The 27,891-nt window shown below is 41.1% G+C and overlaps 1 protein-coding gene across 6 annotated transcripts in view; it reads left to right on the top strand.

The window, feature by feature from the left end:
- Window positions 1-27,891, top strand: part of SLC44A1 (solute carrier family 44 member 1) — a 227,171-nt gene that overhangs the window by 142,049 nt on the left and 57,231 nt on the right. For all 6 annotated transcript variants that reach the window (XM_051855994.3, XM_051855997.3, XM_051855996.3 and 3 more), the window contains one exon: window positions 18,347-18,484. In XM_051855994.3, the coding sequence (XP_051711954.2) occupies window positions 18,347-18,484 (138 nt within the window). The remainder of the gene's footprint in view (window positions 1-18,346; window positions 18,485-27,891) is intronic.

Here is a 27,891-nt window from a genome sequence, read left to right on the forward strand (position 1 = left end):
TTGGAGGGTGAACCAACGGCAAAGGAAGACCTTTCTCTCTGTCTCTCTCTCACTGTCCACTCTGCCTGTCAAAAGCCTGTCCAAAAAAAGAAAAAAGAAAAGGAAAAAGACCTTTACTCTTTTTTTTTTTGGTAGGCAGAGTGGACAGTGAGAGAGAGAGAAAGGTCTTCCTTTTGCCGTTGGTTCACCCTCCAATGGCCACCACGGCCGGCGCACTGCATCACGCTGATCCGAAGGCAGGAGCCAGGTGTCGCTCCCCCTCTTCGCGGAGGAACGACACAGGACCCTGCGCTGTTCTTTTGTCTGCTCGGCCCTCCCTGGGTTTGCTGCTGGTTCTTCCCGGGTTGGCTACCGTCCCTTCCACCTCCGTGGAAGGGCGGTTCCCCCTGCCGCTTTCCCCACTTCCGCGGGGGAGCGGCACACCGCCGGCTGGCTCTCTCGGGGGCTGCTCAGGTGTTCCTTTTAGATGTTCCTGGTGCATGTTGTCTCTCTCCTCCTTTATAGTCCTCTTCCACCAATCCCAACTCTGCTACCCACACGCCGAGTACGCTGCTCTCCTCCAATCAGGAGCAGGTCCTGCTGTTTATTGGTTGAACTGGAGGCAGCTGTGTAGAAGCTGTTTCCTCCTCTCCCAGCGCCATATTGTGGGAGAGCAGATGCATAGAATAAGTCTTAATTCCAGTAACTTAGTCTAGTCCGAGTTGCTCCCAGTTGCTCCCCACAGCCAGGTACTTCTCCTGGTCTCCCATGGGGTGCAGGGCACAAGCACTTGGGCCATCCTCCACTGCACTCCCAGGCCACAGCAGAGAGCTGGCCTGGAAGAGGGGTAACTGGGACAGAATCCGGCACCCCAACCAGGACTAGAACCCGGGGTGCTGGCACAAGGCGGAGGATTAGCCTATTGAGCCACAGCACCGGCCAACATTTACTCTTATCCCTGAATTCATATCCTTTCATTTTTTTATTTCCCTAAGAATCTGTCTACTCTAGCTATTTTTTTTTAACTTTTATTCAATGAATATAAATTTCCAAAGTACGATTTATGGATTACAATGGCTTCCCCCCAATACCATCCCTCCGACCCACAACCCTCCCCTTTCCCACTCCCTCTCCCCTTCCATTCACATCAAGATTCATTTTCGATTATCTTAATATACAGAAGATCAGCTTAGTATACATTAAGTAAGGATTTCAACAGTTTGCTCCCACACAGAAACATAAAGTGAAAAATAATAGATGATTTTTTTAAATGATGATGAAATCAGATCAGACCTATTGTCATGTTTAATCCCAGTGAGAGTCAAGTTGGGAGTTGATAATTTCTTTTTTTTTTTTTTTTTACAGAGGATCAGTTTAGTATGCATTAAGTAAAGATTTCAACAGTTTGCACCCCCATAGAAACACAAAGTGAAATATATTGTTTGAGTACTCGTTATAGCATTAAATCTCAATGCACAGCACATTAAGGACAGAGATCCTACATGAGGAGTAAGTGCACAGTGACTCCTGTTGTTGACTTTACCAATTGACACTCCTGTCTATGGCATCAGTAATCTCCCTATGCTCCAGTCATGAGTTTCCAAGGCTATGGAAGCCCTCTGAGTTCTCCGATTCTTATCTTGTTTAGACAAGGTCATAGTCAAAGTGGAGGTTCTCTCCTCCCTTCAGAGAAAGGTACCTCCTTCTTTGAAGACCTGTTCTTTCCACTGGGATCTTACTCACAGAGATCTTTTGCCAGAGTGTCTTGGCTTTCCATGCCTGAAATACTCTCATGGGCTTTTCAGCCAGATCTGAATGCCTTTAGGGCTGATTCTGAGGCCAGAGTGCTATTTAGGACATCTGCCATTCTATGAGTCTGCTGAGTATCTCACTTCCCATGTTGGATCACTCTCCCCTTTATTTATTCTATCGGTTAGTGTTAGCAGGTACTAGACTTGTTTATGTGCTCCCTTTGACTCTTAGTCCTTTCATTATGATCAATTGTGAACTGAAATTGATCACTTGGACTAGTGAGATGGCATTGGTGCATGCCACCTTGATGGGATTGAATTGGAATCCCCTGCTATGTTTCTAACTCTACCATTTGGGGCAAGTCAGCTTGAGCATGTCCCAAATTGTACATCTCTTCCCTCTCTTTTTCCCACTCTTATGTTTAACAGGGATCACATTTCAGTTAATTTTCAACACTTAGGAATAACTGTGTATTAATTACAGAATTAAACCAGTCATATTAAGTAGAACAGACAAAAAAAACTACTAAGAGGGATAATGTATTAAGTTGTTCATTAACAGTCAGGGCTATGCTGATCAAGTCACCATTTCCCATAGTGTCCATTTCACTTCAACAGGTTTCCTTTTTGGTGTTCAGTCAGTTGTCACTGATCAGGGAGAACATATGGTATTTGTCCCTTTGGGACTGGCTTATTTCACTCAGCATGATGTGTTCCAGATTCCTCCATTTTGTTGCAAATGACTGGATTTCATTGTTTCTTACTGCGGTATAGTATTCTAAAGAGTACATATCCCATAATTTCTTTATCCAGTCTACCGTTGATGGGCATTTAGGTTGGTTCCAGGTCTTAGCTATTGTGAATTGAGCTGCAATAAACATTAGGGTGCAGACCGCTTTTTTGTTTGCCAATTTAAATTCCTTTGGGTAAATTCCAAGGAGTGGGATGGCTGGGTCGAACAGTAGGGTTATCTTCAGGTTTCTGAGGAATCTCCAGACTGACTTCCATAGTGGCTTGACCAGTTTGCATTCCCACCAACAGTGGGTTAGTATCCCTTTTTCCCCACATCCTCACCAGCATCTGTTGTTGGTAGATTTCTGTATGTGAGCCATTCTAACTGGGGTGAGGTGAAACCTCATTGTGGTTTTGATTTGCATTTCCCTGATTGCTAATGACCTGGAACATTTTTTCATGTGCCTGTTGGCCATTTGGATTTCCTCTTTTGAAAAATGTCTATTGAGGTCCTTGGCCCATCTCTTAAGTGGGTTGTTGGTTTTGTTTTTGTGGAGTTTCTTGATCTCTTTGTAGATTCTGGTTATTAACCCTTTATCTGTTGCATAGTTTGCAAATATTTTTTCCCATTCTGTCGGTTGTCTCTTCACTCTCCTGACTGTTTCTTTTGCAGTACAGAAACTTCTCAATTTGATGCAATCCCAATAGTTGATTTTGGCTTTGACTGCCTGTGCCTCCCGGGTCTTTTCCAGAAATTCTTTGCCTGTGCCAATATCTTGAAGGGTTTCTCCAATGTTCTCTAGTAACTTGATGGTGTCAGGTCGTAGATTTAGGTCTTTAATCCATGTTGAGTGGATTTTTGTGTAAGGTGTAAGGTAGGGGTCTTGCTTCATGATTCTGCACGTGGAAATCCAATTTTCCCAGCACCATTTATTGAATAGACTGTCCTTGCTCCAGGAATTAGTTTTAGATCCTTGATCAAATATAAGTTGGCTGTAGATGTTTGGATTGATTTCTGGTGTTTCAATTCTGTTCCATTGGTCTATCCATCTGTTTCTGTACCAGTACCATGCTGTTTTGATTACAACTGCCCTGTAGTATGTCCTGAAATCTGGTATTGTGATGCCTCCGGCTTTGTTTTTGTTGTACAAGATTGCTTTAGCTATTCGAGGTCTCTTGTGCCTCCATATAAATTTCAACACCATTTTTTCCAGATCTGAGAAGAAGGTCTTCGGTATCTTGATTGGTATTGCATTGAATTTATAAATTGCTTTTGGGAGAATGGACATTTTGATGATATTGATTCTTCCAATCCATGAGCATGGAAGATTTTTCCATTTCTTGGTATCCTCTTCTATTTCTTTCTTTAAGGTGTTGTAATTTTCATCGTAGAGATCTTTAACGTCCTTGGTTAAGTTTATTCCAAGGTATTTGATTGTTTTTGTAGCTATTGTGAATGGGATTGATCTTAGAAGTTCTTCCTCAGCCATGGCATTGTCTGTGTATACAAAGGCTGTTGATTTTTGTGCATTGATTTTATACCCTGCTACTTTGCCAAACTCTTCTATGAGTTCCAATAGTCTCTTGGTAGAGTTCTTTGGGTCCCCTAAATAAAGAATCATGTCATCTGCAAAGAGGGATAGTTTGAGTTCTTCCTTCCCAATTTGTATCCCTTTAATTTCTTTTTCTTGCCTAATAGCTCTGGCTAGAACCTCCAGAACTATATTGAATAGCAGTGGTGAGAGTGGACATCCCTGTCTGGTACCAGATCTCAGTGGAAATGCTTCCAACTTTTCCCCATTCAATAGGATGTTGGCTGTGGGTTTTTCATAGATTGCTTTGATTGTATTGAGGAATGTTCCTTCCAAACCCAGTTTGCTTAGAGTTTTCATCATGAACGGGTGTTGTATTTTATCAAATGCTTTCTCGGCATCTATTGAGATAATCATATGGTTTTTCTTCTGCAGTCTGTTAATGTGGTGAATCACATTGATTGTCTTGCGCACATTAAACCATCCCTGCATACCAGGGATAAATCCCACTTGGTCTGGGTGGATGATCTTTCTGATGTGTTGTTGCATTCTATTGGCGAGAATTTTATTGAGGATTTTTGCATCTATGTTCATCAGGGATATTGGTCTGTAATTCTCTTTCAGTGCTGCATCTTTTTCCGGCTTAGGAATTAAGGTGATGCTGGCTTCATAGAAAGAATTTGGGAGGATTCCCTCTTCTTCGATTGTTCTGAATAGTTTGAGAAGAATTGGAGTTAGTTCTTCTTTAAATGTCTGGTAGAATTCAGCAGTGAATCCATCTGGTCCTGGGCTTTTCTTTGTTGGGAGGGCCTTTATTGCTGTTTCAATTTCTGTCTCAGTTATGGGTCTGTTTAGGTTTTCGATGTCTTCCTGGTTCAATTTAGGTAGGTTGCATGTGTCCAGGAATCTATCCATTTCTGATAGGTTTCCCTGTTTGCTGGCATACAAGTCCTTGTAGTAATTTCTGATGATTCTTTTTATTTCTGTGGTGTCTGTTGTTACATTTCCTTTTTCATCTCTGATTTTATTGATTTGGGTCTTTTCTCTTCTTTTTTTAGTTAGTTGGGCCAATGGGGTGTCAATTTTGTTTATTTTTTCAAAAAACCACCTCCTCATTTGGCTGATTTTTTGGAATGTTTTTTTGGATTCAATCCTGTTGATTTCTTCTCTGATTTTAATTATTTCTCTTCTCCTACTAGATTTGGGTCTGGTTTGCTGTAGGTTTTCTAGATCCTTGAGGTGAATTGAAAGCTCATCTATTTGGTGCCTTTCCAATTTCTTGATGTAGGCACCTATTGATATAAACTTTCCTCTTAACACTGCTTTTGCTGCGTCCCATAAGTTTTGGTATGTTGTGCTGTTATCCTCATTTACTTCCAGAAAGTTTTTGATTTCTCTTTTGATTTCTTCTATGACCCATTGTTCATTCAGGAGCATGTTGTTCAATCTCCATGTGTTTGCATATGCTCTAGGGATTCCTGAGTTGCTAATTTCCAATTTCATTCCTTTATGGTCTGAGAAGCTGCATGGTATGATTCTAATTCTTTTGAATTTGCTGAGACTTGCTTTATGGCCTAGTATGTGGTCAATCCTAGAGAAGGTTCCATGTACTGCTGAGAAGAATGTAAAATCTTTAGCTGTAGGATTGAAAGTTCTGTATATATGTTAGATCCATTTGGGCTATAGTGTCGTTCAAATCTACTGTCTCCTTGTTGATCTTCTGTCCTATTGATCTGTCTATTTCTGAGAGTGGAGTATTGAAGTCCCCCAGTACTATTGTATTGGGGTCTAAGTCTCCCTTTAAGTCCGTTAACAAATCTTTTAGATAAACCAGTGCCCTGTAGTTAGGTGCATATACATTGATAATTGTTATATCTTCCTGTTGAATTGATCCCTTAATCATTATGTAGTGTCCCTCTTTGTCTCTCTTAACGGTTTTTGTGGTAAAGTTTATGGTGTCTGAAATTAAGATGGCTACGCCCGCTCTTTTTTCATTTCTGTTGGCATGGTATATCTTTTTCCAGCCTTTCACTTTCAGTCTGTATGGATCTTTGTTGGAAAGATGTGTTTCTTGTAAGCAGCAAATAGATGGGTTTTGTTCCTTAACCCAATCAGCCAATCGGTGTCTTTTAACTGGACAGTTCAGGCCATTCACGTTCAATGTGACTAATGATAAGTGGTAACTTTGCCCTGCCATTTGCCAAAGATAAGTTCTAATATATGCTTTGAATTCCCTGTGATCTTTTGCTGTGAGCTTTCCTTCCTTGGTTTCCTTCCTTTACCTTCTTTCATATTGATGACCGTGTTTCTGTGTTTCTGTGTGTAACACATCTTTAAGCATCTTTTGCAGCGCTGGACGAGTGGCAACAAATTCTTTCAATTTCTGTTTGCTATGAAAAGTCTTTATTTCACCTTCATTCACAAATGATAGCTTTGCAGGATATAATATTCTGGGCTGGCAGTTGTTCTCTCTTAGTACCTGGGCTATATCTCGCCATTCCCTCCTAGCTTGTAGAGTTTCTGATGAGAAGTCAGCTGTGAGTCTGATTGGAGATCCTCTGAGAGTAATCTGACGTTTCTCTCTTGCACATTTTAGGATCTTTTCTTTATGTTTCACTGTGGAGAGTTTAATTACAACGTGTCGTGGTGAGGATCTCTTTTGGTCGTGTTTATTAGGGGTTCTGTGAGCTTCCTGTACTAGGATTTCTCTGTCCTTCTCCAAACCTGGGAAATTTTCTGCTAATATCTCACTAAAAAGGCCTTCTAATCCTTTCTCCCTCTCCATGCCTTCAGGAACTCCTAGAACCCGAATGTTGGGTTTTTTAGTAGTATCCTGAAGATTCCCGACAATATGTTTTAGATTTCTAATTTCCTCTTCTTTTCTTTGGTCTGACTGTATCCTTTCCTGTTCTCTGTCTTCTAAGTCCGATATTCTCTCTTCTGCTTCACCCATTCTGTTTGTAAGGCTCTCTATTGTGTTTTTCATTTGATCTATTGAATTCTTCACTTCAGTCACTATCACAGTTTCCTGTTGTACTAGTTGTTTCGTTTCATTTTGATTCCTCCTTAATATTTCATTTTCACGAGAGAGATGTTCTATCTTGTCCATTAAGGATTTCTGTAGTTCAAGAATTTGTTTTTGAGAACTTCTTAATGTTCTTATCAATTTTTTGAGATCTGCTTCTGCATTTCTTCTATGTCATCATCTTCATAATCTTGGATTGGGGTGTCTTTTTCATTTGAGGGCGTCATGGTGACTTCCTTGTTTTTATTACCTCGGTTTTTGCGTTTGTTATTTGGCATATTGGAAATATTTGGTTTCTTCACTGTGGTGCTTTTTCTTGTTATACTATGACTCTAGATTAAGTGGACTATCTGTTTTTGATGGAGCCTTAGGGCTTGAGATGGGTGTGGCCTGAGAGCTCTGTTTGGTGTGCCAAAGGTGACACTCCCAGGTTAGGCATGGTAAATCTCTCTCTCTCTCTCTCTTTCTTTTTTTTTTGATTCAAAAGGGAAGTAATTCTGCACAGCTGAACGAAGTTGGAGGTAGTTAGCAGGCAAATGATATACCCACAGGAGCCAGAGATCAGAAGCTCTTTCCCAAGGACCCCACAGGGAATCTGTTCGGCCCTCAGAGTGGGCTCAAATTCTCCTTCAGTCTCCCACTGGGTTGCCAAAGTTACAGAATTGTAGCGTCTCTGGAGAGTGCTCACGAGAATTCCGTGAGTTCTCTCCCCCACCGTCTCTTTTTTCACAGTCTCAGTTCAGTAGCACCACAAATTTACTAAGTCCTAATCTCCTGTTAATTCGCCCCGCCCAGAGTCAGGTTTTTCTGCTAGGCTCAGGGCCGGTGCAGACCTGAGGTCGCTCTGCTTATGACGTATGTCCAAGATGGCGCCTGCTCTTTGTCTTGCTCGCCCTTGAGAGGTGAGCGGAGAGAGAGAAACCCGTGTCCGTACCAGTCACCTTTTTTTTTTTCTCTCTCTCTCTCTTCCAGTTAGCCTGGTGAACTTCCACCCCCCCACCCTCCCGGGGGTCATTCCCTCTAGTCTCCTCTCTCCGCTTGCCTGCCGGTGTCTCGGGCTATTGAGGTTCAGCTCACCTTGCGTTCCAGCGCTGGTGTGTTGAGTCTGCCGCTGGTGTCCCGAACTGTGGGCTCCCACGCTCTCCACGCAGGTCCGCTGTGAATCACGCGTTCCGGAAGAGTTTCTTCTGCTGTTTCCTCCCCTCCTCTTCCTTGAACCTGCAGTATCTCCACTTTTATTAAACTATCTCTCCCCGGACTATCAGTGTGCTCCCTTCCTATTCCGCCATCTTGCCTCCTCCCCCTACTCTAGCTATTTTTTAAATTAGTTTAAATGTTGTATGAAAGCTGTTGTACCAATTTTTTTTTATTTATTTATTTTTTTGGGGGGGAACTGCTGAACCCTATGATACTGGCCTGAGAAATATTGTCAAGGAAATGCTGTTTCTCAGGTTGAATGGGGTAGTGGGATAGTGCTCTGTCTCTGTATTCGAGCATGGAGGACTTGCTATGGAGCGCTGTTCTCATCTTTTTTTCTTTAACTACTTTTCCATTCCCTGAAAATCAATCCTAATGTATTGATGCCCTCATCTAAAAGGCCAAGACAAAATTGAGTTTCTCACCATTTATCTCTAAGTGATTTACTTTCTCACCATTTACCTCTAAGCACTGCATTTTCCATCCACAACCAGGATAGTCAAAGGCTGATAGTCCTGTAGCTGTGGTACTGAGCATGCCCATACTTATTGGACTCTATGGTTAATATGCAAAAGTGGTATGTTTCATTAGCAAAAGAACGTTCTTAGTGATTGTAATACTGTCTGTGGATGTATATGTTGTTTTGAAGCTCATTATTAAAGTAATTAGTAAGAGCCATGAGAACTTGAAAGATTATATTTGGTTTGGAGCCAAGAAACCTTATCAAAAAGTTGATTGATACTTTAAAGGTCATCATCATTACATCTAAGTGGCTTATCTTCAGAACAGTTTGATAAGCCCAACTCTCTGGTGTCTGTGCCTGCTACCCTTTTCCCATACCTTTTGCTTTTGCAGTTAGCCAAATGCCAGTGCCAGAAATGACATCCTACTAACACTTGATTGTCTCCTACTGAGCCTTAATGATTCTTCCTTGAGCATCACCTCCAAGAAGCCTTCCCTCCATCACCCCAGCCCCTCCTCTGAGCTTCCATGACACTAGTTCATACCTTTGTGAAAACACAGAACACTGTAATGAAATTGTCAGTTTACTTCTTTATCTTCATCTTTCGATTTCTACCTCCTTAAATATGGGAATTTTATCCTATTTTTCTTTGTCTCCCTAGAAACTGCAGTGCTTGGTAAATAATATGTAGTCTTTAGATGCTTTCTGAATGAATTATTAGATACATCAATGAATATTTAGGTTCATAAAGACCAACAGGGTCATATTAAACTTTAAGCAAGAATCTCAAAAAATAGGTGTGCAGTTACACTGAAGGAAGAAAACAAACCATGTGATGTCAAGATAGTCATTAACCAGGGGAAAAAATACAAGATTTTCAGTGTATCCCAAGCTAAACATTAGTCAGTGATTTAATACCAGCATATGGTCATACTTATGCAGGTTTTTTGTCTTGTCTGTTTTGGATCTTCATTTTATAGACATGATGTTTGAGGTTTCAAGGAACATTAAAATAGTGATAAATCCAAACATTTGAGCAAAGGTTTAGAAAAGGGATTCCAAACTCATACTTAGTATTTCTCTTTGGGAATATGAAGTACACATGGGATCTGATCAACTGTTGTACTTCATGTTCCGTGCTTATAGGGAATGCTTTGTTTGAAACAAGGTCAACGTATTACAGGTATTACAATATATCCTGTCATGATAGATTGAATATAAGAATTGGTTGCCAGTGGAATTGTTTAAACCCCCTTCCTGGGGCTTGTTTAAACCCCCTACGCTAGTGCTGGCTTCCTATATGGGCACCAGTTAGAGTCCTAGCTGCTCCATTTCTTATTTAGCTCTCTGCTGTGGCCTGGAAAAGCAGTAGAAGATGGCCCAGGTCCTTGGGCCCCTTTACCCACATGGGGGACCGGGAAGAAGCTCCCGGCTCCTGGCTTCGGATCAGCACAGCTCTGGCCGTCACGGTCATCTGGGGAGTGAACCAGCGGATAGAAGACCTCTCGCTCTCTCTCTGCCTCTGCCTCTCTGTAACTCTGCCTTTGAAATAAATAAATGAATCTTTAAAAAATAAATAAATAAAATAAACCCCCTTCCTACAAGATGTTTCAGAGCTGGGTGGGTACCAATCTGTTTGAAGATGATGGTCTTCATGGCCATGCTGTATAGATAACCTCCAGAGCCTCTGCCTCTAAAATTCTAAAAACAATAGGATAAGATCAGGAGCTGTTGGTGCATGGAGGGCTCTGCTCTTAGTACTACTGGATATAATCGGCAGCTCTGAGCTTAGTGCCCCACTAGTGATCCAGACATAGCTGGTGCTCGGATAACAAAGTCAGCTTCCCTTTATCTCTATTATTAGTCATCTCCTTCTGAATATGAAGTTCTTTTTCCCCATAAACATCGCATTGAGTCCACCTTTTTATATAGCGTTAGAAAAGGTAAAATGTATAATTGAGGGGATGTGCGGTGTAATTGAGGGGATGTGCAGTGAAGAGAGCCCAGATGTCGACACTGCATTTTAATCTCAACAATGCAATGCTTTGGCAAGTTCAGTGAGACCTCTGAGTCTAAATTTTCTCCTTCAATAAGTGGAGAAAAATATGCCTATCCACAGAGGCTTTAGATAATGGTAAAGTATAATTCAGGGAAATCAATTCTTACCGTGCCTGGGTCTTGGTAAGTACCTAGTCTATGTGTTGTTATAACTCTTTCACCTCAATTTTTTTTTATTAGTAAACAGACTGCCAATGTTTTACTGTAAGATAAGAGAGCAGTGACAAAATCCAGAAAGTAATTCTAAAAACATCTATTGGTTTTCTTTCAAAATAAACATAATATAAAATAGTAAAGAAGAGTTTAGAAAACCAAGACCAGAACAAAATATTACCCCATAATCTCAGCATGCTAACATAATAGTTATTAAAATATTTATTATTAGCTTTGAGAAAAAGTCTGTAATATTTTATTTCATTGTCATAATATCTGATAATATATAAACCTCATCTGTGAAATGGAGATAATAATTGTCTGTAGTGCTTATTATTTGGAGGATAAAGAAGAATTATATCTTCAATGCTCTGAACATGTGCTTAGAGTACAATAAGACTTCTGTGAGTGGTGGTTCTTATTCTAATGTCCACAGTTAGTTTTTAACAAAATTTTAAACATATGTCACTTTTAAATTTTTCTCCTGTCAAGTCTTTTATAGTGTTAGGGTTTCTTACTTGGCTTTTATGCTTAGAAAGGATTTTCCCACCTCCAGAACAGTCACCCTGTTATATTTTCTTTTGATCCTTTTGCCATTTTTTAGTGCTTACATTTGTCTAGGATTTAGTCATTTGTCAAGATTGGTTAGTGCTTGATCTAGCCTTTCTTCTGCTGTGAAATGTCAATTTAATTTTACTTTAAAATGTTAAGGTTTTGAAAAGATTGTTGCAACCAGAATACATTTCCCATTGGTTATTCATTTCTCAGGCCCTGTTTTACTTTGGCAGTGTTTGGAGATCATACATTTAATATTGGAGGATATCTGCTCTGACTGATAAGCCGTTAACATTATAGAGCTTTCCTCTCGGCAGTGTGAATAGGCACTTTATAAAGAATAATTTTTGGTAGCTACTACACTAAACACTTCATCAGTTTCATTCAGCAAAGAAAGCATTACTTCCTGTTTTATGGATGAGAAAATTGAGACTGGTGTCTTGTGGCAATCATGTGACCCACGGGTAGAGGAAGTTTTTCTGGCTTTTTCCAGTATATCACACTGCCTCCCATATTTTTTGTATATAGTTTATATATAGAAATATATATATTTTTGTATAGCATAAAGAAAACAAAAGCATAGTTTATTATAAAGAATATGCAAATATCTTGAACTTTCATGTTTTATGCTATAAGTAAAGACAAGAAATTATTTCAGGGAATGTCCATTTAAATTAATATTTACATAGTACTTTTAATTCTTGAAAATTTTTAAAAGTCTAAGGATTTAGAATAAAACAGGATGAAACCTATGATATGGGTTTGATATTGTGTTCTTTTAGTCCATTTGGGCCACTGTAAGAAAAAACTGTGAACTGGGACTTATAAATTAGAGAAATGTTTCCTCGTGGCTCTGGAGTCTGGGAAGTCTGAGCTCAAGGCACCAACAAATTCAGTGTCTTGTAAGGGCCCATTTCCTGGTTCAGAGCTGGCACCTTCCAACCACGTCCTCACAGAGTGGAAGACACAAGAGCTCTCTGGAGCTCTTTGTAAGCACACAGCTCCTTCCAAAAAGCCCCATTCCTAATGCCATTACTTTTGTGGTTAAGTTTTTATTTTATTTATTTTATTTTTTATTTTTAGATTTATTTATTATTTGAAAGAGTTACAGAGAGAGAGGGAGAGATAGAGAGATTTTCTACCCACTGCTTTCCTCCCCAGATGGCTGCAATGGCCAGTGCTAGGTCAGGCTGAAGCCAGGGGCCAGGAGACTCATCATGGTCTCACACATGGATGACAGGGGCCAAGACATTTGGGTCATCTTCCACTGCTCTTCATAGGTCATTAGCAGGGAGCTGAATTGGAAGTGGAGCATCCTGGACACAAACCAGTGCCCATATGGGATGCCTGCATCAAGGTGGCAGCTTTACCTGCCATAACCTGCTACACCGTAATGCTGGCTCCTGGGATCAAGTTTTAACATATGAATTTTGTTTTTTTTTATTTGACAGGTAGAGTTATAGACAGTGAGAGAGAGAGACAGAGAGAAAGGTCTTCCTTCCGTTGGTTCACTCCATAAATGGCCGCTATGGCTAGAGCTGCGCCAATCCAAAGCCAGGAGCCAGGTGCTTCCTCCCGGTCTCCCATGTGGGTGCAGGGGCCCAAGCACTTGGGCCATCCTCCACTGCCCTCCCGGGCCACAGCAGTGAGCTGGACTGGAGGAGGAGCAACCGGGACTAGAACCCAGCACCCATATGGGTTGCCAGCGCTGCAGGTGGAGGATTAGCCAACTGAGCCACGGCACCGGCCCCAACATATGAATTTTAAGGGATGGGGGAGACACAAACATTCAGACCGTAGCATCCCCCTTCCATCCCTCATCCTAAATAAGAATAATTATAATTGCCTTTTGCCTTATTAATTTATAAGGATCCACACATAGAATTGCACACATCCTGTTCTTTTCCTATCACTGCTGTCTGGTTTGCTCCTACTGAGCCATTATATGAAATTTTAAACTTTAAAGGAATGTCTAGCTTCTTCAGTGAAGGAAGAAAAGAATGTGTAAACATGTGAAAGCTGTGCTTTGGGACAGATGGCTATGCAGGCCTGCTTACCTGCATGGTGACCCTAATATATTTTTGTCCACATAATCAGTACTACATCCTGTCACACAAAAGGGCTGCCATGGATCACTTGAGCTAACAGTCATCCTTCTAAAGATCCCTGGATTGTGATCATCCATTATCCTGCTTCTGGGAGTTAAATGGTGTCAAGCCTGAGTCCCACCTGAGCAGATGTTAGGTAAAGGCTAAATGTTAATTAGTGATGCCTCTCTGTGGGCAGTTTAACTCAGGATAAAAAAAAAAGTTGTCTGAAAAGAAGGTGGGTGGATTGCAAAATTCTCATGTAGTCTGCTTAAAGCTCAGAGAACAGTTATCAAGGAAAACCACAAAGGAATCAGAACTTCTTCAAAACCTTAGGACGAATCCTTTTAAGACTAGGAGGTATTGAAACTGAAATTTCTGTGGCCTGTGAGATTTGCAACACATTTTCTTCCTGAAGAGGTCATCTTGACCTTTGTGTACCTCATGCAGTTCATTTTTCTGCCTTGGAAGTGGGTGAAAGAGTTCGTGAAATATCAGCTTACTTCTTTTTTTTTTTTCAATTAGGTTGCATACAAAGGAGTTAAACAGATGAATAATGACAAGAAGGCTAAGTTTCTACAAGTATATCCTCCCCTGGAACCGAGGGGTGGAGAAAAGGAATTGCTGCTTCCTTCTTTGTCTGCTGAATAGGCCAGGGTGGGGTGACAGGAAAGAAACAACAGAGAAGGAGTGATCATTCTCAGATGAACCAAAGCTTTGAAAATTACGGAGGAAGGCCGGCACCACGGCTCACTTGGCTAATCCTCCGCCTGCTGCGCCGGCACCCAGGGTTCTAGTCCCGGTTGGGGTGCCGGATTCTGTCCCAGTTGCTGCTCTTCCAGTTCAGCTCTCTGCTGTGGCCCGGGAGTGCAGTGGAGGATGGCCCAGGTCCTTGGGCCCTGCACCCGCATGGGAGACCAGAAGGAAGTGTCTGGCTCCTGGCTTCGGATCGGTACAGCGCGCCAGCCGCAGCACACCAGCCGTGGCTGCCATTTAGGGGGTGAACCAATGGAAAAGGAAGACCTTTCTTTCTCTCTCTCTCTCTTTCTCTCTCACTGTCTAACTCTGCATGTCAAAAAGGAAAAGAAAAAAGAAGAGAAAATTACGGGGGAAAACAAAAGAGCGTTTATAGTAGCTTGGGAGTGTTTGACCCTCTGCTGGAGTCAGCTGGTCTGATTATAACAAAGGAAACAGAATAGGGGGCACGTAGACTCTCTCCTGCTTCTGTCTCCTCCAAGGAAACTCATGGACAAATCAAAAAGGATAGAATAGCATAGCTAAGAGTGAGTTCTCATAGAGATGAGGATGGACATAAGATAGGACCTTTTGAAAAGGATAGGATATTTTTAAAAGATTTATTTATTTATTTGAAAATCAGAGTTACACGGAGAGGAGAGGCAGAGAGTCTTCGAACCAATGGTTCACTACCTAATTGACCGCAACGGCCGGAACTGTGTCAATCTGAAGCCAGGAGCCAGGAGCCTCTTCTGGGTCTCCCAGATAGGTGCAGGGGCCCAAGGACCTGGGCCATCCTCTGCTGCTTTCCTAGGCCATAGCAGAGAGCTGGATCGGAAGTGGAGCAACCGGGTCTCGAACTGGCACCCATATGGGATGCCGGTGCTTCAGGCCAGGGCGTTAACCTGCTGCACCACAGCGCTGGCCCCACCTAGTTGATTTAAATGAGTTGTCTAGTTTCCATGATCCTAGATATTAGAATGCTTTTTAATATCAGGAGACATCTTATAATTAGTAGATATATTTAATATTGTAAGGTATTTTTCTTTGAAAACCTAGTATTCATTAATTGGTTGATTATTCTTGTCATATATTCATGTCTTAGAATATGGGAAATATGGTATTTCTCCACAGAGGAGTTTTACCCCAGATGACTGAAGGCTGTTTCTAATTAAATTGTTTAACTGAAGAATTACAGTGAAAGATGCTGAAAGATTGGAAATTGTAGAGGAAGTTATTGAAACTTGAAATGAGCAAATGTGGTTTGTATTTAAAAAAAAGATAAGAATATGGGTTCTGGGGCCACCACTGTGGCACAGTGAGTTAAGCTGCCCCCTCCAATACCTGCATCCCATATGAGCTCCAGTCCAAGTCCCAGCTGGTCCACTTCCCATCCAGCTCCCTGTTAATGCATGTGGGAGGAGCAAATGATGGTCCAGGTAGTTGGGCCCCTGTTACCCATGCGGGAAACCTAGATGAGTTGCTGGCTCCTGGCTTTAGCCTGGCCCAGCCCTGACTGTTTTGGCCATATGGGGAGTAAACCAGTGGATGGAAGTTCTCTTTCTCTCTCACTCCCTCTCTCCCTGTCATTCTTTCAAGTAGATAAAGTAAATCTTAAAAAAGAAGAGGGAGGGAGGAAGAGAGGGAGGGAGGGAGGGAGAAGAGAAAAAGGAAGGAAGAAGGAGAGAGAAAGGGAGGGAGGGAGGAAGGGAGGGATGAAGAAAGGAAGGAAGGAGGGAAGGAAGAAAGACAAAGAAAAAAGAGAAGAATAGGAGGGTTCCATAGATTGTAAATGAGGTTGGTATTGGTTCTGTAAAACAATGTCCAATAGATTTTTTTCTGTAAAGGCATGAAGACTAAATATATTTGGCTTTGGGGGCCATATACTCACTCTGTTTCAACTGCTCTGTTCCACTGTCACTGTCTATTGTGCCATAGACAGATGAGCATGGCTGTGATCCAGTAAAACTTTATTTATGAACAAAATCAGCAGGTCAGATATAGCCTGTTGGTGATAGTATGACCATCCATGTTCTAGAATAAATTGTTCAGTGGGTATTGTGAATACTCAGGGAACTACTGAGAACTAAGAACCAGTTCTTTGAGAATAGGTCTGGCTGGGATGGTTTTCCATCTTTTTTTCAACAGGGTTACTGTTACACAAGATCACAAGTGTAGTTTATTTTTACTTCATTCAGGCAATTGACAGAATTTTTCAAAAGAAGCTTTTGTAAAAGGTGAAAATCTGTGGAGCCCTTCAGTTAGGTAGTTAACTCTTTGGTGCATGCTAGCTTTTAAGTGATGAGAAACACTGACAGGTAACAATATAAGGCAGCAAGAACAAATGACTGCAATCAGAAAACTTGAGAATATGATTTCTTTAAAATAGTTTATATATTAACTTTTGAGATAAAAAATCATGCAAATATCAGATAGTCATATATTCTTATAGGAAGTCACCCAGATTCGTATGATCGAATTCCATATGTCAAAATCATCCTTTATCATCAAAGAGAACCATGATTTCCTACGGCTCCATACTGAAAAGAGTTCAAGAAACAGTTAGTGATCCACTCAGAATAATACTTTCCTTGACTCTGCATTTTAATCAGTGAATTTAATCATGTAATGCCAAATTAAATCCTTGATAACTCAAATCTCATCTCCATACCAGTATCCTAATAACTGACAAGCATATTGTTAGATTGTTCACAAATTAAAGACTATCTTTCTTGAGCTCAATTTTAAGTTTTATAGACAACACAGTTAAAAGTAAAGCCCTCTGTATGAAGCAGTTTTCTAGCAATTACAACATTTTGGGCCCACTAACAATTTAAATCAACACTAAACCCAAAATTCTTTAGGTGGGACAAAATGTTTTCATTACAAATTCCATTTATTTTTTTCCTTCTTAAGACTCAGGCATATTTGATATTATAATACTCATTTGCATTTCTCAGAAAACACCAGTGCTGTTCTGCAATGTGGTGTAAAAGAAAGGGGAAGGTTTGTGATAATGGTTCAAAGAGGAAATGGTTCAGCAGGCACATGTGTCACTGTATGAAAGTGGGAGTCAGTATTACAAGGAACAGAAAGCCCATCTCAGACTGGCCTAAACAAGGCAGGGAGAGAGAGGAAAGGAGGTGGGGAATGGGAGTGGGGAATTATTAGCAATTTATTAGCTCATATTGCTGGGAACTCCAGATATCTGGCTAGTTTCCAGTGACGTAAACACTGTCACCAAGTACCTTATTTCTCTCTGCACTAACTTCCATTGTGTTGGCCGCATTTCTTTCACATTGTAAACTCTAGAAGCTCTTTCCATAATGTTAGCAAGACAGCTGAGGCCATTCCTACCCTCACACCTTTCAGGAGCCTCTGTGGAAGAGAAAGAAAGCCTCTTTTTTCCCAGAGGCCTCCAAGAACGTGGTTTTTACTTTCTTTGGCTCTCACAGATTTATGTTCCAATCTCAGAACCAATTATTGTGGCTAGGTTCGTAGAGCATACTGATTGGCTTTCATTGGTGAAGACCCACCCTCCAGAGCTGAAAGAAGTGTCAGCCCCGTGCAGACTAGTGGGGAAAAGCTGTTTTCTCAAGAGAGTTGAGTTCCTTTTCCCAGGAGGGAGAGGGGTGTAAAATGCCAGGCAACAAGCAGCTGTATACTACAAGAGCTGGGAGAAGTGACAGCATGGAGGAAACCACGAAGGAGGAGAGTGGATATTGCAGATAATAAAGCCCCTGAAATGCTTACAGCGAATAATCATGGTCATGAACCCAAGAATCTAAGCAGACATTAAAACATGTCTGCTTTACTTAGATTGAGAAGAATTTAATAGATGTTAGATTTGTGTATGTGTTAATAAAAATGTTTTTAGAGGACAAAAATGAAACCATCTGGAAAGATTTCTTTGTTTTTTAATGTTTCATATTTCCCTGTGCTCGTAATCAGTCTGTATGTCATTAAAGCCTTAATTTTGTGAAATATTTTTAAAGCTAAGCTTTAAAAACACTTGGTTTATATCTTAGCAAAGTAAGGTTTAGTTTATTGATAAAAATACTGTTTTTGCCTTTGTCCAGAATGCATACACAGCCACAGCTATCAACAGCACCAACTTCTGCACCTCAGCAAAGGATGCCTTTGTCATTCTGGTAGAGAATGCCCTGCGAGTGGCTGCCATCAACACAGTGGGGGACTTCATGTTATTCCTGGGCAAGGTGAGACCAAGTATACTGTCTGGAGCAAGTTTATTGTCTGAGTCAGTTTTTCACACATACACATCCCTCTAAGGGGCTTCAAAAAGTTCGTGGGAAAAAATTAAGAGACTGGGTACATTTTCCATGAACTTTTTGAACCCCCTTTGTGCGCGTGTGTGTGTTTACTCTTTAATTTTTAAACTATGTAGTTCATCAAAACACTGAAAGTAATATAATATATAGCAACCACTTACAAAATCAGTCACATTTCTAAATACTTTACATGTATTATGCTCATTTAATACTCAACAAATTTGTAAGGTAAGTTGTGTTATTATCCTCATTTTACAGAGAGGCACCCTGCAAGTTGCCCATATTTTTCAATACATATTTTGAGCCGTAATGATAAGGCAACAGGAGCAGGTTGCATGGCTCAGTGGGTTAGGCCGCCACTTGGGATGTCCACATCCCATTTTCAGAGTATTCGTTTGAATCCTGGCTACACTTCTGCACCAACTTCCTGCTAATTTGCCCAGGAAGGCAGTGAATGACAGCTGTAGTACTTGAGTTCTGCCACCCACGCAGGAGACCCAGATTGCGTTGTGGGTTCTGGCTTGGCCTGGCTGAGCCCTACTGTTTTGACCATTTAGGGAGTGAACTAGCAAATGAAAAATCTCTGTCTCTCTCCCTCCCTCTCTGTCACTCTGCCTTTCAAACAAATGAATGAATGAATAAATCTTTTTAAAAAAGAATCAGGAACAGTCTGCTGAATGATTAAAAGTAGTTCTTCTAAAGGATGATTTTCTGGGTTTAAATTCTGCCTATATAACTTACTAGCTATATGACTGAAGGCAGGTTACAGTCTGTTCTTCAGATTGGTTATTATTATTATTATTTTGGAAAATGATAAGGCCAGATTACTAAGGTTTTCAAGATTAAACTGGTTAATACACATAGGATATCTAAAATAGTACTTAACACATTTTAAGTTCTTGGTGAATGTTAGCTGTTATCATTATATAGAAACCCTTTAAAATAGAGCTGTTAGGGCATGAGACGATGCAAACCTTAAAAGTATCTGAAAAGGGCCGGAGCCGCGGCTCACTAGGCTAATCCTCTGCCTTGCGGCGCTGACACACGGGGTTCTAGTCCCGGTTGGGGCGCCGGATTCTGTCCCCATTGCCCCTCTTCCAGGCCAGCTCTCTGCTGTGGCCAGGGAGTGCAGTGGAGGATGGCCCAAGTCCTTGGGTCCTGCACCCCAAGGGAGACCAGGATAAGCACCTGGCTCCTGCCATCGGATCAGCGCGGTGCACTGGCCGCAGCGCGCCGGCCGCGGCAGCCATTGGAGGGTGAACCAACGGCAAAGGAAGACCTTTCTCTCTGTCTCTCTCTCTCACTGTCCACTCTGCCTGTCAAAAAAAAAAAAAAAAAAAGTATCTGAAAAGAGATAATTTATTCTACACTTTTAAAATCTGCACAACAGTAAATAACATTCTAATTAAATTTCATTATATTTATAATTCAAGCCATAAATTACTCAAAATTGAAAAAAGTGAAGAGAAAAATATATAATTCCATTACTCTATCATTTCTTTATATTCCCTCCCTGTGTTTTTTCATAGGCATGTATTTCTATAGTAAAATACATAGTATACATACCTGTTTGTCCCACCCATTTCACTTCATGGTAGATAGCATACATCTTGCATCTTGCCTATTTTTTTTTGAAAGATTTATTTTATTTCTTTGAAAGAGTTACAGAGAGAGAGGTCTTCCATCCTGTGGTTCACTCCCCAAATGGCTGTAATGGCTGGAGCTGAGCCAATCTGAAGTCAGGAGCCAGGAGCTTCTTCTTCCTAAGGGTCTCCCACAAGGGTGCAGGGGCCCAAATACTTGGGCCATCCTCTACTGCTTTCCCAGGCACATAGCAGGAAGCTGGATTGGAAGTGGAGCAACCAGCACTTGAACCAAGTCCCATATAGGATGCTGGCACTGCAGGCTAGGGCTTTAACCCACTGCACCACAACACCAGCCCAATACATCCTGCTTTAATAATTCTTGTTATTATTTGTCATACTGGTCAGTAGTCCATCAGTTGCTATTCTTAAACATTCTGTTACTGCTGGATACTTAGGTTGTTCTAGCTACTATCTTTTTTTTTTTTTTTTTTTTTTTTTGACAGGCAGAGTGGATAGTGAGAGAAAGAGACAGAGAGAAAGGTCTTCCTTTTGCCATTGGTTCACCCTCCAATGGTCACCACGGCTGGCGCGCTGCGGCTGGCGCACAACGCTGATCCGAAGCCAGGAGCCAGGTGCTTCTCCTGGTCTCCCTTGGGGTGCAGGGCCCAAGGACTTGGGCCATCCTCCACTGCACTCCCTGGCCACAGCAGAGAGCTGGCCTGGAAGAGGGGCAACCGGAACAGAATCCGGCACCCCGACCGGGACTAGAACCCGGTGTGCCAGCACCGCTAGGTGGAGGATTAGCCTATTGAGCCGTGGCGCCGGCCTTTAGCTACTATCCTTTTAAAAGACAAAATGAAGAAAAAATATTTGTGGAAGAACACAGAACTTTCTAATTTAAAGTATATAGATTCTTAGATTATTGTCATCTGGAAAGAATTAAAAATAAAATTATGCAGATATTTATTTTTAAAATTTTTACGACTATTAAGTTTGCTTGGCATATTTTTACATAAAGATAGAATGAATTAATCCATATTAAGTACTGAGAACAATATCTGATGCTGTTATTAACTATTATTTATCTAAGTACTATATTATTAATTCAGGAAACATTCAGATTCCTATTTTTTTACATATTTATAATTTACCCCTACAGTTAAGAGAGATATGAAGCAGCATAGAATAAAAGCATATGGGTACACAGCAGTTTTTCAAAAAGGGAATAAGGGGGCCGGCGCAGTAGGTTAATCCTCCGCCTGCAGCGCCGGCATCCCATATGGGTGCCTAGTTCTAGCCCCGGCTGCTCCTCTTCTGGTCCAGCTCTCTGCTATGGCCTGGGAAAGCAGTGGAAGATGACTCAAGTCCTTGGGCCCCTGCACCCACGTGGGAGACCAGGAAGAAGCTCCTGGCTCCTGGCTTTGGATGGGCACAGCTCCGGCAGTTGCAGCCATTTGGAGAGTGAACCAACGGAAGGAAGACCTTTTTCTCTGTCTCTCCCTCTCACTGTCTGTAACTCTACCTCTCAAATAAAATAAATAAAATCTTAAAAAAAGGGGGGGGGGGGATAAGAAGCCACACAGAGGAAGAAGGGACAAAAGTTGCAGTACAGCAGTATTTGATGATGATTGGTGATTTTAGTGAACTCTGACTGAGGCACTAGATGAGTACCATGCTCTGAGCAAGGTGCTTTAGTGAACTGTTACATGGGTCCTCCCTGTAACGCAAGAGCCGCTACTGTTATCTTCATTTTATCCCAGAGGAAGCCAAAGTTTAAAGAAGTAATTAAATTGGCTAAATTTAGAGAACTAGAATTTGACAGATCTAGAGTTTAAACTCAGATCTCTGACTTCTAAGTTATTATTCACTATGTGCTATAGGTGCCTCAACTGCCAATAACTTTGTCTTTGGACCACCACCACCCTGCTTTTTTTTTTTGATGACTTTTGATTCAGTAATTCTGATGATAGTAAACCACTCCTGGAAATAATTCTAGCTACAACATTATTTACAGTAGTCACATGCTGTAAACAATCAGTTATATGACAGTAGGGAATATGGTTGGGAATCATAGGCAACAAAGAATTATTCACCCTTTAAACCATTTTTTGTTATTTTGACAGGTAGAGTTATAAACAGTGAGAGAGACAGACAGACAGAAAGGTCTTCCTTCCGTTGGTTCATTCCCCAAATGGCTGCCATGGCCGGCACTGCACTAGCCAGGAGCTGGATGCCTCCTCCCGGTCTCCCATATGGGTGCAGGAGCCCAAGCACTTGGGCCATCCTCCACTGCCCTCCCGGGCCACAGCAGAGAGTGGGACTGGAAGAGGAGCAACCAGGACTTAGAACTAGGTGCCCATAAGGGATGCCGGCGCTGCAGGCGCAGGATTAGTCAAGTGAGCCTGGGCGCCAGCGCCTAAACCATGTTTTTAAATTAGGATTTATATGAAGTGCAGTAGGTATGATATGCTTGGGATGCCTGCATCTCATGGAGGACTTGGGTTTGTTCCTCATTTCCAATACCAGCTTCCATGCACACTCTGGCAGGCAGCAGGTGAGGGCTCAATTACTTAGGTCACTGGCACCCACTCGGGAGACACAGATTGAGTTCCTGGCTTCTAGCCTTAGCCTGGCCCATCCCCACCTGTTGTGAGCATTTGGGGAATAAACCAGCAGTTGGAAGACCTCTTCCTGTCTCTCTCTGTTTCTCTGCCTTTCAAATAAATAAAAATTTAAAAATTAGAGTTTATAATATGAAGAAAGTCATATAGCACAATAAATGAAAAAGCTGAGTAACACCATAGACTATCACAGTACAATTTAAAAGCATGCATAAGGAAACGAATAAAAATATCTCAGGTTGTTAGCAATGATTGCCTTTGAATGTTGGAAATAAAGATGATTCTAATCCCCTCCCTCTGGTTCTCTATGTTGAATATTCATTCCTTTTATAATAAAAATACATATAGGTGATAAGATATAATGTTTTAAAATTGTCTTTGAGATTTTTAGCATCCTAATGGCCTATCAGCATTTTATTCATTCAACAAATATTTATAAAGTGCCTATTTGTAATACACTAGGGGCTTTTCTAGGTGCTTTTTATATACTAGTCAAGAAATAGAATTTAAAATGTGGTAGAGGGTGGGCCTTTAGCCTGGTGGTCAAGACTCTGAGTAAGATGCCTGTGACCACTTCAGAGTACCAGAGTTCAGTACCCTGCTCCAGGTCCTGCTCCCTGCCAATGCAGACCCTGGGAGACAGCAGTGATAGCTCGAGTGATTGGGTTCCTGCGATCTATGTGGGAGACCTGGTTTGAGTTCCCAACCCTGCTTCAGCCCGGCCCAGTGCTAGCCATTGTGGGCATTTGAGAAGTAGACTAGTAGTTGGGAGCACTCACATGTTTGTTCACTGTCCCCTTCTCTTCCTCTCAAATAAATAAGCAAATAAAAAATAAAATAAAATTTGATAGAAAAGACAGTCTTGTATCCCTCTTTTCACTTGATATTATGAGAATTTCTATTTTCGAAAATTTTCTAAGCATGATTATACAGTTGTTGTATCTTTTTATTTATAATCGACCCCTGGTTTTAAAACTCTTAAATTTGTTAAGAGACAAATGGAGAGAGAGCTCCCAAACAGTGGTTCCCTCTCCAAATGCCTGCAGTGCCCAACTCTGGGCCAGACCAAAGCCAGGAGTCCAGAACTCAATCTTCATCTCCCACATGGGTGGCAGGGACCCAACTGTCTGCGCCATCACCATCTACCTCCGAGGATAGGCAGTAGCAAGAAGCTAGAATTGGTAATAGAGCCAGAACTCAAACCCAGGTGCTCCAGTATGGGATGTGGATGTCCTGAATGACATCTTAATCAGTCCACCAAAATCTACTCTAAAACAGTTTAACTGTCCAAATTTTCTCCTAAAGTATTCTGCAGTGAAATTTTTTATATAAACCCTTCTCACATCAAAACTAGTGGAATTAATGAGCATTCTTGATGTACATTGCCATATTGCTTTCCAGAAAAATATTTTAAACAATGCATATATACTATTATTAAAAATGGCTTTTAAAAAACCATAAAAGGTAAGTATATTCTTTTAAATTAAGAAATCCAGAGCTGGCGTTGTGGCATAGTAGGTTAAACCTCTGCCTGCGGCACTGGCATCCCATAGGGGTGCAGGTTTGAGTCCCAGCTGCTCCACTTCCTATCCAACTCCCTGCTAATGGCCTGGGAAAGCAGTAAAAGATGTCCCCAGTGCTTGGGCCCCTGCACTCACATGAGAGACCTGGAAGAAGCTCCTGGTTTCAGATTGGCCCAGCTCCAGCCATTGCAGCCATTTGGGGAGTGAACCAGAAGTTGGAATACCTCTCTCTCTCTCTGTCCCTCTCTTTGTCTATAACTCTGCCTCTCAAATAAACAAATAAGTCTTTTTTTTATTTGTATGTATCTAATAAATACATTAGGAACATAGTAATTCTTCCCACTGTACCTGCCCTCCCATCACCCCCCCCTTCCTCCTCCCTCTCCTATTTAGTCCAAGAAATAAAAAGAAACAGAAAGAAAGAAAAAAGAAGAATGGAATAAAAAAGCTAAGAGAACTCTTCCTCAACAATCTAGACAAGAGCTTAAACAAATAAGTCTTTAAAAGAAATTCTGTAAGAACTCCAAAATGGGGGAAAATAAAAGGAAATATATGTTCTGGGTTTTCACTATACTAAGATCACTATTTCACTAGATCACTATTTCACTAGATAACTATTTCACTATACTAAGATCAATATTTTTTAGTTTCCATTTTTAAAAAATGTAATTCTGATCATAGAACACATAGTTTCTCTGGTTATAATTAAATAGTTGCTAGTATGTAGAAATAGTTTCTGATTGGGACATTCAACTAAATAGATCATAGTAAAGACAATGTTAGGAGTTAGCTGTCGATACATGTGGTGACTTGAATGAATCTTGAGGGAATTATGCTGAGTGAGAAAAATGCAGTCCTACAAGGTTAATATTGTATGATTTCCCTTATTATTACTATGGAAGTGATGACATTGAGAAATGGAGAATGGATTTGTGGTCATCCAGTTACAGATGGGGTTGGGGAAAGCAATAAAAAGGCAAAATGCAGGGTCCTTACAGTAATGGCTGTCTGTGTCTTCACTGGACCAATGTCATTATCCTGCTTGTGGTATTGTGCTCTAGTTTTACGAGGTGCTCCCACTGAATGGGGCTGGGTATAGGGCACATGGAATCGCTCTCTTGTTTCTCACAACTGCATATGAATTCACAATTATCTCATAATTTTTAATTCAGTTTTAAAAACCTTGAATTTGAAAAGAATAAAATAAATAATATCATTGATTCCATTTCTGTAGAATCTCAGTGTTTTTTGTGGAATGGCTAATTAGATTTGGAAGGGACCTCAGCTTCTCAATTTTGGTGGCCTCTGACCTGTGATCACTGACCAGCAGGGTCCCAATGATTAAAAAAAAAGAGATTTAGAAGTTATTTAACATTTTTAAGTTTAAAAAATACTGATATTTGCCCCAATAATGCTACCAAAAACAAAATCTCAAGTGCCATTGCTTCCTTGTGAAACTATTTTACATCTATTTGGTAATTACCTTGTTTTACACTAATTATATTTTCTAGTTGACAATCTATTTGACTTGGATTGATTAAAAATTAGGATATGAATTATTGCTTGTAACTGCTATTTTATTGACCTACAAAATCTTTCAAAACATGGGTTACATGGGGAAAGGACATAATAAATGCAGGAATTGTGGTGCCAGAAAAAGAAAGGAGGGGAGGGAGGAACATAGCGAGGCATTTCATTAAATGCTTTCAGAATGCTCATTTTAACACTCACGAGGCTATATCATTATGTGTCTTTTAAAGATGGAAAAACAGGTTGAAGGTGAAATAAACTTGCTTAGACTCACAAAACGTAGTAGTTAACTGTAATTGAAATCTGTATCTTTCTGACTCTGGCATCCTTTCCTTCCTGCTTCTCACATCCTACCATGTGCATGACTCTCTTCTTTGTCCCTAATAATTCGTTCTCTAGCAGGAGTATCAAACTCTTTTTTAAAAAGTTTTTTGTGTTTATCTATTTGAAAGAGTGATAAAGAAACCTTCCTTCCCCTGGCTCACTCCCCAAATGCCTGGAGCCAGGAACTCAATCCATGTTTCACATGTGAGTGGCAGGGACTCAGCCACTTGAGCTGTCACTGCTGTCTGCTGGAGTCTGCATTGGCGGGGAGCTGAAATCAGGATCCAAAGCTGGGAATTAAACCCAGCCACTTCAACATGGATACTGGTGCCTTAATCTGTCTGTTAACCACTAGGTCAAACACCTGCGCTTAGGGTAGTTTAAGGTTTTTAAAATTTTACTGTTAAGCCAGCGCTGCGGCTCACTAGGCTAATCCTCCGCCTAGTGGTGCTGGGGCACTGGGTTCTGTCCCGGTTGCCCCTCTTCCAGGCCAGCTCTCTGCTGTGGCCAGGGAGTGCAGTGGAGGATGGCCCAAGTGCTTGGGCCCTGCACCCCATGGGAGACCAGGAGAAGCACCTGGCTCCTACCACTGGATCAGCACAGCGTGCCCGCCGCGGCAGCCATTGGAGGGTGAACCAACGGTAAAAGGAAGACCTTTCATCTCTGTCTCTCTCTCTCTCACTGTCCACTCTGCCTGTCAAAAAAAATTAAAAAAAAAAAAAAAAAGTTTTACTGCTGAGCTTCATCTTAGATCCGACTAATCAGATTCTAGAAGCACGGCCCAGGAATTCATATTCCCAGCCTCTCTATAGTTTGAGTCGTGTTAATATATTCTCTATGAGAATAATCACAGCATGCTGTTTTATTATATCTTTGAGTAATTATTACATTCCTTTGATTCTTTTGGCTAAACATCACTTGTTCTTGAAGTTGTTTGCCACATGCTTTAATATCCAACCTTCCATCTCCACAACTTTTTGTCTCTATCTCTGGTTTGTCTGAGCCACACTGTCTTCCTATGGTGGACTTTTAACATTGCGCGTGTTTTAAGTTTCAGTGGAAGAATGACAGCATAAAGAACCCCAATTCTCCGATAGGGTGAATACATAAGATTTGCAGAGAATATAAGAAAGAACTCATTGTAAAATGGGAACTACATGAATGAAAGAAAATGGATGTGATTACCCACTGTGGAAATCACCCCAGAAAATAAACCACTGTGCAAGATGATTCATAAGAGTGTTGTCACAGAAATGGTGGGGAAAGTCTTCCAAAGCTTAAGCAAACCCAGATTTGTTCTCTAAAAGCATCTGAAAGAGGGATGAGTTTATAATGTAATGAATATATCATCTAATGCATTGTAACTCATGATTAAGATGATGGGGAATGAGAGATGCTTTGATGTTGATAAATGCCAAAGTCTGCCTGACCCCAGCACTAGATTAAGAAAGGCTGCTGAGCCCCTAGAGAATCCTTGCTTTCCCTTTACTTACAGCCGATGCTGGGCTAGGTAAACCACCGGGGAAGAGTCCAGGAGTCAGGTTAACCCACTACTTCTGTGTATCAGTATCCATTGTGTTTGCCGAGCTTTTACCTGGAAATAGCGTTGGAGTTGGTTATTTGAGTGGTATCTGTTCTTTTTTTCTACTCCATGACCTGGGCTGGTTGGCCGACATCTCTGAGCATAATATCCTGTTTATAAAATGGGGTTGATAATGTTTGCCTTAACCAGTAATAACGTTGTTGCAAAG

This window comes from Oryctolagus cuniculus, chromosome 1 (assembly GCF_051225735.1).
Source record: "Oryctolagus cuniculus isolate XC-2025 breed Fujian yellow rabbit chromosome 1, ASM5122573v1, whole genome shotgun sequence".
Lineage (NCBI taxonomy): Eukaryota > Metazoa > Chordata > Mammalia > Lagomorpha > Leporidae > Oryctolagus > Oryctolagus cuniculus.